Here is a 15,421-nt window from a genome sequence, read left to right on the forward strand (position 1 = left end):
GCAAAAGATTTTTTTTTTTTTAGCCTGTCCTGAGTTGACAAGAAATGGTTGGTACTCACACTTTATAGCACAGATGAGACTTACGCTTTTATAATATTTAAACTGTTCAACTGACGGAAATTGAAAGCAAGTATCCTTACTGAAGTTGCAGCTGTTCCCATGACATAAAAAAATTAACTCTTAAACACAAGTTTTACAGTTAAAAAATCAGAGAACAATCTGCCTTGCTTTTTAATGTTATACAACTGATTCAGTTCATCTATTTTTCTTGCTCTACTTCAACATCAATGCAAACTTTTCTTTATATGAAGTTGTGTTGCCTTTTTTGATCCCAGGATACATAACTTCAAAAACAGTTCCAATAACTAATTTGAATATGTAATTCATTTTAACATTTCACCTAAATGAAAATTCAATTCTAATTTTCATTTACATATCAGCTGAATATTAAGTTAATTGGTCTCTTCTAATAAGTTAATCATTTACTAAGTATGGTTTTTCTACATAAATTTTAAACAACTTATTCCAACCTTTATTAAATTTGATGGGCATAGTGATTATCCAATTAACATCTCTTACTAATTAACATACCTAAATTACATACAAATAAGAGTACATATTTTAAAGACTACTTAACACAGTCTTTTTGTCATCTTCTATTCCTAAACAAATATTTCTTAGCATCAAGGTTAAGATTATTATTAATGCAAAACTCTGAAATTAATTTGACACATAGCAAAAAAGGACTCCAGTCAAGTAAAGAGCTTAAGTTCAGCTGCATTTCTTCCACTTTAGTGGATTGTTCAATTAAAACAAAATTGGAAACAAACCCAGCATTTTAGTACTATTAATGTAGATAGAGGCCTCTAAACATAAGACAGAATCACAACCCATAAGGAAATGTAATATTTTTTTTATTAAACCAGATGGTAAAGTTGAATAAACAAACAAGCTTCAGGAAACTTAGTCCCTTCATAAGGCAAACATCACCATTTGGAGATGTTTGATTACGCAGTTTTTTCTAATTAATGTTCCATTAAATACTTATACATTCTTTCTCAACTTTTTGTAATTGGTCATTCCTCAAAAGAACGAATCAATGAAAAAGTGATCATGACTATATTAGTAGTGTCAGAAAAAAAGGATATTTTTAGGACTTTTTCAACATAATCGAGTGAAAAAACAAGGAAATACTCATTTGGTAAATCAGCCACTCCCTAGCATCCTTTGCTCACTGCCATTTCAAAAATAGGCAGAAAGCAGAGAGTAGACAGGGCAATTGTTCTGGCCTGCCTTCCTTCCTTCCCAGGGACCAAAGCCCATCTTGTTGTAGGGCTGGAAGTACTACTGTCATTTCATCACATTGTTTTAGTCACTCTGAAAGTGTGTGTTACATGACAAAGAGGGAACAAAGTATTCCTCCAGTGCTTTTAAACAGATTTTTTAATATACATACACATATATATGTATGTATATAAAATATAATATAGAATATATGCCTGTAATATATATCTGTATATATCCATATATATGCATTTAATATATATCCATCTATATCGTATATATGGATAAGTTTTAATACATATCTAATACATATCTAAAAGATATTATAATTATTAATGTATTCTACTGCAATTATATTTTTATATATATTGCATGCCATAATTCCTTCAAGAAAAGCACGGAATACGTACTTACAGAGATTTTTAGATTGTTACTCATCAATAAAGAGATGGTAATGTTTTACCACTGCAGACCTTGCAATAAGACTAACCAACGTATCACACTTTTACCAAAATTCCTCATCTTTGTTTTGAAATAAAACATTTTTGGAACTTTATGCCATTTATTAAAAAAATAAAATCAATAGCCTAAAGTTTTTCTGAAAGAAGTCATTGATAGCTTTCATTTTCTAAATCCTCTACAAAAATCTCATCAAATAATGCTCCGTTCCACCACCACACCCCTTCCTCCCTGCCCCCCCCACCCCCAATCATTCAAAAGGCACTTCTGAAGCCAAATTATGCTCAAATGAGAGCTTTTTAGTAAAAAGCCGGTTTCACTCTTCCCTTTTAATAGATCTCTATTTCTGTTTTAATACATTTTAATGTTCATAAACCATAAAAATCCAGCAAGAGCAAACCTAGCTCCTGTGGCGTTAGGGATAAATTCTAAACACATTACAGAGGCTATCATCATTATTATAATCTTTTAGACTGACAAAGTAAAGTGAAAACATGAACTAATTTGCCTAAGGACTTACCAGGTCTTTGGAAGACCAGAAGCAGAAAAAGTCTTCCAAGTCCTAGCTTAGTACTAGGTACATACAATCAACTACTAGCATGTATTAGGGTAATTTATGCAAATTTTATAATTTCATTCGGAGACAGGTTCTAGCCATTATAATACGCAATATCGCTACTTTTGGAATAGATATATATATTAAACACTAGTAAAAGCAACAGAATACAATCTACAGTTTCAGTTCTAATATAAATCTACACCTCTTCAAAAGTAGTTTTGCAAGTTTCTATGTGTTTGTATGTATACATATACATTTTATATACATATATACATATACATTTTATATGTATATGCATGCATACATATATGTGTATATACACATGTACACATAAAATATATATATACACACACACTTTTTTTTTTAACCAAAGGGTAAAACATGACACGAGATATTATGGGCATATTAACTCTTACAGCTGATTACAGTTTTTGATATAGCAGAATAAATTTATCGAAGTTGTCAATGCCATTGAGTTAATGGGTCTTTTATGAACTCTTGGAAATTTAACTACTTGAAAGTAGAGAGTTCTCCATAACTGTTTAATAAACATGCCAGACTTGCATACAAGGCAAGACAGTCAGACAAAAGATTTGGCCTGGCACAGAAGTGCTTGTTGCTCTTAATTGCATACCATAATTCCTTCCAGAAAAACACCTAATGTGTATTTACAGAGATCTTTAGATTATTACTCATCAATAAATAGATGGTAACTTTTCCTACTGCAGGACTTGCAAAAACACTAACCAAAATAATTTAAACCTAAAATTTTTGGGTTTAATCTGTTTGACAAAATAGAACTTTCCAGTCAATTATTGCACTAATACATACCACAACTCCAAATTGTTCTGGCTCAGCAAGATCATTATATTCATCCTTTAATTCAGCTAAGGCATTGAGTTCTTTCTGCTCAGGAAGATTCTTCACTAGGTTCTAAAACAAACAAGGCATTGTATTAAATTTGTTATATTAAACTAGCTGAGATCTTAAAATAATACACTTAAAATACCACAACATGGAAACGCATGAGGAACTTATGGGAAGCTTATTTTATTTACACAGCTTTAACAGTATATAAACATCAAATCAAACCAGTAATTATGTAATACAGACATCAGCACCTCTGTTACAGTCTCTAATTTGAAGAATGCCTTCTCAGTATTAAAAAGTTAGACAAAACTCCTTGATGCTGCCAGACCCTGAAGAATTAGACTCTATCTACAATCTTTTTTTTGCCCTCATGAATGCATCTTGCTCATTAAATATTAATCAAGAAATACCTGGTCTGTGTAAAGCAAGACATAACTACCTAAAAAAAACCAAAAATCTTTAGACATTCAAAATAGTTGTGCACAAACTTCACTTAAAACACTTTACACAAAAAGAGAGCAACATCTCAAAATTGTACAGATCATCTGGATGGCAAATATACAGGAACTCAGCAAAAAGTAGAACTTGCTTGAAATCTTATCCATGTCCCCAAAGAAAATTGTATGATTTATTATATGATCTTAACATCTCAAAATACAGATATGCTAAATGTATAAAATATGTATATTGAGGCTGAAGAATACTTTGTTTTTAAGAGATACTCAGTAAAAGTTTAGGTTGTATTTAAATTTTGACACATATGTTAATTGAAAATAAAACAATAATATAATTCTTCAAGGGAAAAAGAGTATACATTTACATTCAAGCAAGCTGGCAAGAGTCAATAGGCCTTTTTTGTTCAAAAAGGTTCATAAATCTTAAGACCAAAAAACCAGAGTGAATTAAAATATTATTAACTGATATGATTACATTCTGGCTGTCCATACACAGAAGGTGCCCTTTACTTCATTTCCAATCTCCACTAACCACTTTTGTTCATATTAAAGACTTATGACAGGAAAAATCAAGAAACAAAAATGATGTAGTATTTTGAATACTGGACTGTAGTATCTTGGGAGGCAAGTGTGATTCTGTGGAATTTCAAAGGGCGTTGAGTTATAAGCAAGCACTAGCCACTAAAGAAATCAAAGGGACTGAGTTGGAGAAACTTACCTGTAGAAGAGGGGCAGAAATACCTCCAGGTTTAGGCGAACACAGCATCCCTCCTGCTTTCCCACTGTGGCTCTTAGGGGGATTTTTTTGGGGGGTAATTGCCTAATCACATAGTAAAAGCAGGCAACCTGTTTCTGTATGCTGGATTATAGACATTAATATGCATATAGGGGCCAAAGTAGTAGTGCACTTCTGTTATTAATAACTTTTGAAAAATCAACATGAGATTCACCCAACTCCACAGTGCAATGACTCCTGTACCAAATAACTAAGAAAAAAAAAAAAAGCCTTCACACAGGAATAATTTTTTCTTCAGTGGATCCTGAGGTATTAAAGAGAAAAGGGGTAAGTCCATGTTCTTCAACAAGAAGTTCCTACTTTATGAAGCCACCCTCTGAAACTTGCATAAGTAAACGGTAGAACCACCATCAGGTTTAGAGGTTTACTTCCAATAAATATGTGTGTATCTGTGTGTGTGTATATATATATCTCTATGAAATATGCAATTCTATAGCATTTTAATTACAACACAGATTTTCGTGAAGATAAGGTAATGTGCTACAGCTACAAAAATTAACTCTTTTGATACTTTCTGCAACGCTAGTCATAGAAGTAAAACATTTCAGAACATGCTCCTTTAACTTGAAGCTGTTCTGGTTAGGTTATTAGCACATCAGTTCTCCCACCAGAAAAGGTGCATTACGTGTTCCCATAAGATGTGAATAAAATAGAAGGGACATGCACACTGACACTATCAGAGAACTGATAATGATTGTTTAGGCCTATGTCACAAAAAGACTGATATGAAAAAAAGTTATGTACTTTTTAAAATCAGAAAAGCAACCAGCATATTTTTTCCAGATATAAAAATCTTAATTGGAGAAAACCTGTACTATTAGAGGTACACGTCTTATTTTTAGAACATACCAATCTTGCCATCACTCTTGCAATATTCTTATCGTTAGGAGAATTTGATTACTGATCACTCTGCCAGGCTTGATGAAGTAGGAATTAAGGTATAACTTTCAGAAAGGCAGTCTAATTTGTCAGATTTGCAAGTGATAGCTAACTTAATTCTCCAAGCTGAAAGAATCAAACATTTACCCATCTTAATAAAGAAAAATAAAGATGACAAGTAGTCTCATACAAAGTGTCCCTGTTACAGAAAGATTTTTTACACTTACACCGAGGAGCTACTGAGTGTCTCAGCGAGCAGAGTTCAATATACTTGACAAAGATAAGCATCAGTTTCACCTGGATGTCATACAATTGAGCTATGGCCTCGTGTTTAAACCTAAACATGCTTCCTTTCCCATTAACCCAAAACCATATCCCACAAATTTCTACTTAAAAAAAAATTACAGATCTGTAAAACATTTTTGCTCATTTGGTTGACTGTTTAATGCTGGTAAAGATCAAAGACTGACTAAATAATGCAATTTTTTTAAACCTATTTTCATTAGGTAGACTATTTACCAAATGCTGTCATCAATAATTTCACAGTATTTGTCACAAATGTGTATTTCATTACACATTAATAAACTTATTGTAAAACATTATTTTTTCCATCAATGCAGAAATACAAGTACCTACTACTAAAACTGCCTTTTTTTCTTTAGCCACCAAAATCTGTTAGCACACTTGATCATTTCTTTTTCCTCATCCACACCCCTTTATGGTCTAAAGCTAACAGATCAACTCATTTTACCCTCAGCTTCTAAGAAAGAGAGTTTGGCTCTACTAGCACTGCAGCCCCCCATATATATATGTTTAAATATGTTTACTTTCAGTAATTGTATTGAATAACTGAAAATGAAGCTAAAGCATTCAGTGATCACATACTCAAATCCCTGTCAGTACTTTAGGAAACAGAGTTTCATAATGTATTCATGATGATGTGGGTTTAAATAAAAATACGGTAAATAAAAATGGTTTACATAAACATAAGAAGTAGTAGAAATCTAAGGCTGACTTTAAGAGGCTGAAACTCTCACTCACTACTCACTGTCACAATGCCCTGAATTCTGCTAAACAAGACGTTTGACAACTGTATGTTTACAAGAACTTATCTCAAAGACACACTGGCAACTGAGAATATTTTTGCTAGAGTGTTTTCCTCACGGAAGAGTTACAACAGTATATAGTCTACCATTACTCAAACTGATTAATCCAATTAATTTTAGTAAGTATTACAACGTAAGTTTGAAAAGCAGCAAGAAATGAGAACTTGAGCAGCATAACAGAAAAAGCACTTGCTCAGTTATGCTATATCCATTCGGCTTTCATCACTTTGATATTTAGAACAAAGCAGTTTCCACATATGCATTTTTATAAAGTACAAGTTTTGCTAAGCATGAAAGAAAGCAAGCTTTGCTTTGTAAAATTCTTCCAATCAGTAGTATTGAAAACTCTTAAACTGGTAAATTAGTTAATAACTCTGTCAGAAGATTAAATAAAAATAAACTAGAATAGACTGAAATGAAATAGATAATACAGCCCATTTACCCCAAGACATTTCTAAGAATACCTTTAGAAACACAGAAGGAATCTCTTCTGGGTTATCAGCTAAATCTCTCTGCTATTAGAAGCAGCTCTGCCACACCATCCCCTTCAGAAATGGACCAACCTCCAAAACCTCAGTTTTTTCAAAGAGTATAGGCAGCTGAGTTTCTAGATAGTTGCATTCATAATGAATTCATATACGTTTATTCTGGTGCTAACATTGCCTTTTACTTATGCAACTTCATTTTTCTCCTCAATGCTTATGCACATCACTCTGCTCCCCATATAGTCATTATGCAGTCATATCCCCTCTCAGCTATTTATATTGCTAATCTAATCAAGGCAATCTTTTCTAGCTTCCTTCTGTAGACTGTTTCTCCATCCCTCAATCATCTTAAGCAGCTTTTAAGTTCAGCTTCTCCATTTTAAATTCATTTTTGAGAAAGGTACCGAATATTTTAGGTAAGGTCTTAGAAGTGTATTATTCAAAAGCATAATAATTATCCTCTCTATGGGAAATACTTGACCTGATACACCTTGCAATCACATTTGCCTTTTTTATGGTGTACTGAGTCTGGCTGGGATGAAGTTAATTTTCTTCATAGCAGCCCACATGGTGCTATTTTGACTTGTGACCAAAACGGTGTTGATGACATACCAATGTTTTAGTTACTATTGAACAGTGCTTGTGCAGTTTGAAGGCCTTCTCTGTTTCTCATTCTGCAAGGAGGGCAGGGGTGGGCAATCTGCGCCCCCCCTCCCTGACAAGTAGCCAGGGCAAGTGGTCGGGACTGGGTGAGGGCTTAGCTACTCCACATAGAGCTGCACCACAGTGTAGCTATACCTGTCCTGTTGAGCACAGACTCGCTGTTACGTCTCCTCAATCATTTCCAACGGATAAGCAACCACTACAACATTAGCTTCCAGCACTTTACAATCAACATGTAAGACCATGACCTTATATTCAGCGTATTACATTCTATTTCTATTAATCCAGGTCTCAAGATATCTCTACATTTGTTGTAGAGATAACTATACCAATATGAAGCTATTTTGCATTTGAGGTATTCAAGGTGGATTTTTTTCTGCCTGTTGATTTTTTTATTTTACTAATCCTGTAGGCTTCTCAATGAAATGATCTGATAACCCTGATCAATAAACATAAACTTAAGACTTCATATTTCCAAATACTACGTATCATGTACATAAGCTTTTTCTAAGGCAACATACTTAGTAGCCAAAGGTAGTATTTTTAGCACTGTAAATATATATTAGAAATGCTTTGTATTTAATTTTAGGGCCCATACTCAAAACCAATCAATTTCATGCTGACACGGCTTGAAGCAAGATGCCATAGTGAAACACATCAAATAAACTCAGACTGGAAATAGTTTCCAATCAAATGGGAACTTCCAAAAAACATTATGCCATAGCAACGCTCCCACCCCTCCCCAAAAAATCCAGGATTATCCCAAATGAAATATGAATGAGAATTTTGGATACAAATCTATATTTTCAAAACATTAGGTTAGGTGGTATAAGTCTCAGAATATGACACTATGAAAAAATAAAACTGTATGTACTGCTGTGAGTCCAATAGTTTGAGGTCTATGAGAAAACAGCACCCCTTCCTTTAGAGCCTCAAGAAAACAAAACTCCAGAAATGTAAGAAGGCCTTGATGACACAAGAAAAACTGCAGACAAAGGACAATTAAATTTAATTTAATAATTTAATTCCATTTTCACTATATGTTTTGCAACATAGTAATTTTGTTAAAAAACATTCATGCTAAAATTTGAAGAAGTTATGAAATACAAAACTAATTGTGAAAAGACCAGGCAACTCAATTTAGCCCAGTGTCCCTGGAATAACCATTTTCCAGGTCCAAGAAAGGAAGAAATTAATTTAGAAAGCCTTGGGGGGACAGGGGTGCAAGCAGGAGACAAGGAAGGACAAAAGGATAAGTAGAGGCTGAGTATGTTAGCTAGAATCAATTTGTGTATGATATTAAAATAATCCAATTCAACACCAGTATCATCGGTGTGCTACATTTGTATACCATTTTAAGTTTACATGTTTTTCTTTTGCACTCTGTCACACCCCAGAGATCATGAGGGGCAGTGTACACACTTGCTCTCCTCCTACTGTGAGGAAATCAGAGAGGGATGCAAAGAAAATGTATTCCATACTTCTCTCCAGCTGAGAGATTTTGGGCTCAAAATAAGACCAAACCAGCTTGAGAGCAGGTTTAATTTACAGATGGTTTTTGGGTTGTAGCAGTATCCCGAAACATTCAGGTAGTTTCATCTATCCCTAGTGACAAGCAGAGCTGTTTCCACAAGAAGACTGATGGAACTTCATTATCCACTAGCCTAAATCTGGTAAATGCTTGCCTTCAAAACTGAAAAACTAGAATTATCAGAAATTTCCTTTTGAAAGAGAAACTCCATAAAGTTAGAGATTCAAAAGTACTTTTGTTAACAGTGTCTGTTAAAGACAGTTTTACTGCTATAATCGACCATATTCAAAAGTAGAAGTGAAATAAACAAAACTGTAAACACAGCTGATACATTTGTAGCTGACATCCAGAAAACTCTACACTATTCTTACTTTTGAATTCTTATACCTTTACAGCATTTTTATGTGGGAAAACAATCTATGAACAAAACCAGAGACATTTTCACATACCTGAATCAAGGATTCACTCAGCTTCTCTTCATCAACCTCTAAAATTATATTTTTTATTTCTTCATAAGGCAAACGGAAAGAACCCAAAAATATTGCTGAAATTCAGTAATAAATAATTAGAATCAAAAAGGTAAAAAAGATGGATTATAAGGCAAACAATTTCTAGCAACTCAAAAATTATATCTTGATCCAAATTAAGATGATTCACAATGAAAAAGGTTTCTATATAAAACAAACAGTAGATGAGCCACACTATTGCAGTTCAACTTAGAAATTTTACTTCTAAGAAATGAAACTATGACAACAGTTTTAACTGTTTAATCAGCCTCAGTTGTTCCCTAGCAGTGTTACTTATCTCTAGCAATAAAGTCCTATTTTTATGAATGGCAACATATCTGCATTACTACTTAAACAGACTTATTCAACCACTAGAAGACTTCAGCTATTGTTTTTTGCTTTCATAATCATGTATGAATAGCGGTACTCCATTTACAATTGGTTGACTGATATTTACATGACATTCTAGAAAAAATTCCATATCAAAAGGATAATGAAGAGCTGGGCAAAGACAAAAAAACAATACCCTACCTCTACCACTTTTTAGGGTAACTAAATTTATACAAGAGACAACGTATATTGTATACCCTTCAAAGATAAGCGTTCTCAAAGCAGTTCGATCTCAGGATCTTGTAACGTCTTAACAAAGCCCCATTCAATAAACTACAAAGTATTCTAACACAGATGGATTAGCATACCATTTTAATAAACTGCTGTATATTCAACCTAACTACTATGGCTTATTTTCTTGCATCCACATTTTCAAAACTTGAAGTTTTACATCACTGGTGTCATAGTGCATTTTCTGCTTAAAAAAACGTGCTCATGGATGTGGTAATAAACAATGCACAGATTTGGTTTTTACACACTTCATTTGCCACGGGCATAGATGAAGAAGTGACATTTTATGGTATTTCTAATTCAAATAAAAGAATCTACTACTCTCAATGATTTGATTTCCCTCCATGATTGAAGAGAGAAGCATGTTAAAAATAATAGGTGGGGCTGTTTTCCTTACAATTTATAGTAGTAGTATTTGCACCTAAGTTAACCTATTTGTAGTATTTTTCTCTTTAAAAGTCTAACCCCCATTCAAGCTCTCTCTCTCCATTGCTTTGACCAGAAAGTATGGTTAGAACTGGCCTCTCAACCTCAACCCACAAAAAACCTACCAACACTGTGCCTTCCCTCATACTTCCAGTCTAAAGCAACTAATGAAAGAATCAACTTTTTGTTACAAAAAAATATAGTTCATTAACAGTTAAATCTACATCATTTTTCCATGTTACTTTTTAAAGTTTTCCTAAATTGTATACTGAATTCAAATCATATATATGTAAAACACTTCTGAACTTAAGACTCGTGTTCACATTAGCCCGTTTTTAGAAAAAGAATACTGCACATGTAAACAAAAAAGAAATAAGACATTTAAGCACAGGCATGTGTACATGCTAATTAGATATTCACCTAATGCATTTGACATCACTTACATAAGTTTTGTGCGGTTTTTCCATCCAAAATTCTTAATTCTTTAATCCTTTTCTTTGACTGGGCTATTTTCTTTTCTTCTGATTCTTCTACTGCCTTTTTAGCTGTAAAGAATGTATTTATTAAATTCTGATTCATTATTACAACAGTTACATCTAACAGACTAATAGCAACTCAGCTAGAAAGCCATAATAATGCATCTATTAGAATCAGCTTAAGACAAAATGAATCCACTGCCTCAACATACTCTAAAATATCCAAAGAAACAAAGCAAATGTACAAAATTAGGAGAAACATGAAATGAAAATGTTAATATGACAATGACCAATTTTCCCAAGCACTATCAAATTATATTTATATATTTTAACCCACAAAATTTGTTAACTTCAGCTCCAGTTCATTCCAAGCACTTTTAAAAACACAGTGATTTGGTGTTACCTCAAAGCACGTGAGTGCCCTCTGTTGAAATATTAATAACTCAAATACCGTTTGAAGTTCTTCATCCAAAACGAGTAAGATAAAACATTTGAGATTTATGACACTATATAAAGGTAGGTTTTACTAATTATTTATGTTGTCACTGGTAAAGAGCAAAACCAAATAAGAAAACACCATATATTTTAAATTCCTTTTTTTTTTTTTTTTTGTTTTAATTAGCAAGCATCACTAGCCTTATATTCAGTACTTAAAATTATATACTAAGTAACATGGGATTGAAATATTTAAAATATATGCTGATTTTTTGCATAATTTAACATACTTAATTTTTACAGAATTTTCTTAAGTATTAATTAAGTAAACCCATTAACAAAGACTTATTTCCTTTTAAATATCACATAACATATTTGGCACTGAAGGAATAGAAACTTAACGTGATTAACATTAATTAAACTTAATGAACATTTTAAGTTATTCAAAAGTAACTGAAAAACTTTAAAGTCAAAAGAGGAAGTTTTAAGCAGACTAAATACACCTTTCTTCTAAGCATTGTTTTTTGCTGTACTAGTTTCATCAGCATGGGTTTTATTACAGGTATCTCCTAAGAAAAGATGTTCATTTTTAGTGTGAATAACACCAAAGCCTCAGTTTCAACCTCTTAAAAAAATATAACAAAGAAAACAGTTGTTTTTCTCCTTATACACTTTACCACTAGGAAAACATCTCGCATAAAATAATTCTACTGGATTTATACCACTTGCATAATTAGTTTACCTTGGGTATTTTCATACTAGCATTAACCAAGCTAGTACAAGACAGTTCTCTCATCCCCAGCTACCTCTAAAAAGCCTAAAGCAGAAAATGCTAAACAGAAAAGACGATTCAACAACAATGCAATACTTGCTCGCCCCTTGCCCCAACATTATTCTGCAAGCCTAACTACACAAGTATGACCAGCTTGCTTTATATTTGAAAAAGGACAGCTACACATCAACTTGGTCATACACAGATAATACTCAAAATTCCCACCAGCACTGACCCTTTAGCTATAATGAACTACTGTTTAAAATCCTAAAGTGACAATCCATGAAATAATCACACCCTTATCACTAATTGTTCTCAATTAAACAAGGAAATAAAACCAGGCACTCAAAAAAACAAATAAAAAATACCCAAGAGTTAAAAATTAGTTGTCCCATGAGAAGGCAATAAACATTATGAGTTCACTTATATGAACAGAAGCTATTGGAAAGCCTAGATTTGTGTCTGTTGAGACAGGTGTGAGAAATAATTCAAGAAGATGAGTGACCTATTCCAAACTTCATCTGTTTAAGAATTAAACCCTCTGGACTTCCATATATGATTGGGTCTTTAAAGTGTTGAACAACACACTCCCTCACAATCAGCTCAGAGTACTATACTTGGCACATTAGTTGTGAACACTAAACAAAAACCTGTTCTGTAACCAGCTAAGACAATACACACGCAAAGCCAGTGTTAATCATTTCAGTCTTGTGGCTTGCAAAACTGCAGAGATAACAAAAATATGAAGTCGCAAAAGAAAACAGAAGAAACAAATATTTTTGTTACCAAATGTCACCCCACACAAAGGTAACTTTTTTCCTACAGTGGTAATGCACATGGATCAGATCTGATCAGACACAGCAAGTGAGAGAAACACCTTTGTGAGCAAGAGTTCAAGAGCAAAGGTGTTACATGAACCCAACTCAAAACATGTATTAAAGTTACTCAGCTGTTACAGTATCAAAATAGGAAAAGTGGTTTTGGGGCTTCAGTTTTTAAGCATACAATATTTTACACAAAGAGACATACAGAGGATGGGCTGAGTCAGAATCCACAACAGTACCGCTGCCCTTACAGGGCAAACAACCACTTTTCATTATTCTTCTTCCTCACCTGTTTCCAGATTGCACTATTCTAGCAGTTGTGAAACGAGTAACCACATTTAGAACACAAAAGACCAAACGTTCAAAAGTTTTGTAACAAACCATGCCTACTCTTACCTGCTTAAGCCTGAAGGGCTGTAACACCATCACTTATAAATCATCCATTTTATAAATATTTCATGTCTGGGTTAGATTAAAATTCTTCCATTTGGAAAACACCAGAGAAGATATTCTTTCCAAAGGTTCTTACCTTTTCAAGCATGAGACTTTAAAGACTAAGTTAGCTTTATGCCAGTTCACAAAAAAACATGGAAAAATATTCAAACCAGATGCTTATGTGACTGCACCAAAGTTGCAATCCAGCATCAACACCAATCTTACCAACCTAAGATTCATAGGCAGAAAGAGACATTAAATTACTAGAATTTCTCCAACACAGTTTGACCCATGCTTGAGATTACATTAAGCATGAGAGAGCTATCAAAAGCGATGCCCTCCCCTGTTCTGTTAGTGGCTCACTCTCCCTCTGATCGCGTAGTCCATTTTAGCAGTAATTCAACTGTGACAGGACCACGGATTACAGAATTTTAAAAAATAATTTAATAAATAAAAAGCTACTTGATAAATTTCAGAATCAATATACTATTGCTGACCAGCCTCCCAACCCTTTTCAGGTACTCCCTTTGCAAGTGCCTGTTTAAAGATGAGACACGCTTTTTGGTTTGATGCCACAGAACCAGAGGGAGAAATGAAAAAAGGATTTTATAGCAGTCAAGACAGGGTAGCTCAAAAAAACAAGATGAAAACAAATAAATCTGGAAGCTAAAGCATCTGTATTACTTCATATAGATCTTGGAGTTTAGTGCTGTGTTTATTCATTACAGCACTTTGTTAATGGCACTGGCTTACAACTTCATTCAAAATAAGCTTGTTTTCAAACCGACAAGTCTTACAGACAGTAGCTAGAGCTAGTGACAGTCATACCCAGGTTTCCATAACAAAGATGGCGATATTTTAGAAAAAAAGGTGTAGCAGAGGGGAAATTTCCTTACTTTCTGACCACAACTGGTTAAGCAATAGAACACTGAAAGAAACAGGTCAGATCTCCAAGTCTGAAGCTTTATTCCACAGGATCCACCTCCCACCCAAATCCCTGCTGAGCTAGCCACCCACTTCTGAGTACCCTGCTTAAGTTTGCCTCTCTTGTTTCAGAACACATGACTAGCTTTTTCCCACTTTAAACCAGGCTTGATCCAAATTCAGCCTTCCAAATTCGTGGCTCACCTGTTTCACTTCCCAGAACATACTCACTAATCAAGTTTATGTCAGTCCTCCACTGCATTAACAGCCCTGGAATGATGGCAGAATCCTCCAATAAGTAGTTAAGACTGTCCAGGTACTCTTTGCAAAAGTGACGAATATCTCCTTCACAAGTTCTCAGTAAAAGAGTCCAGAAGCCCAAGTATTTTGTCACCACATAAAACAAGCCTGCGTACCAGCAGAGTAGAGTTCAGACTGAAAGGGGCCTGTCAGGTTGTCCTCTCATATTTCAGATCACCATGTCTGTGATAACTGACAATGCTAATGCACTTCTGTTGTGTCGATGCAAAGCATTTTTAAATCCCCTACCCTGCATCTCTGTTTTTCATCTTGAAAGTTAATCCCTTTTCACACAAATTTATGTAGATTAATATTTGGACTTATCTGGAATACATATTGTACACATACACACAAGAGGCACACATACATGTGTGAATTTTTTGTTTTGAAGAAATTAAGAAAAGGACACTCTTGGTTGTTTAAAACTATTTCCCCACTCAGCTGGGAAGAAGGAAAAAAGAAAGAAGCAAGCATTTTTTTAAAAAACAATTAACAGTCATCAAAATGACAAAATAACCACTAATGCATAATTATCTCACACCGATTACACCTATAGAATGTTTTGGTTGAGTTTACTTTTCTTTATCATTTTCCTCAAGCAGACAGGAGAGGGAA

The 15,421-nt window shown here is 33.8% G+C and overlaps 1 protein-coding gene across 1 annotated transcript in view; it reads right to left on the bottom strand.

The window, feature by feature from the left end:
- The window catches only part of LOC104084076 (protein diaphanous homolog 2-like), a gene marked incomplete at both ends in the record, with an annotated part of 50,265 nt that overhangs the window by 13,462 nt on the left and 21,382 nt on the right, over positions 1–15,421 (bottom strand). The window contains 5 exons of the mRNA XM_009587791.1: positions 3,134–3,223; positions 3,424–3,435; positions 9,537–9,631; positions 11,084–11,185; positions 14,711–14,914. Of these exons, the coding sequence (XP_009586086.1) occupies positions 3,134–3,223; positions 3,424–3,435; positions 9,537–9,631; positions 11,084–11,185; positions 14,711–14,914 (503 nt within the window). The remainder of the gene's footprint in view (positions 1–3,133; positions 3,224–3,423; positions 3,436–9,536; positions 9,632–11,083; positions 11,186–14,710; positions 14,915–15,421) is intronic.

The sequence above is a fragment of the Fulmarus glacialis genome, unplaced genomic scaffold, assembly GCF_000690835.1.
Source record: "Fulmarus glacialis isolate BGI_N327 unplaced genomic scaffold, ASM69083v1 scaffold5531, whole genome shotgun sequence".
Taxonomy (NCBI): Eukaryota; Metazoa; Chordata; class Aves; order Procellariiformes; family Procellariidae; genus Fulmarus; species Fulmarus glacialis.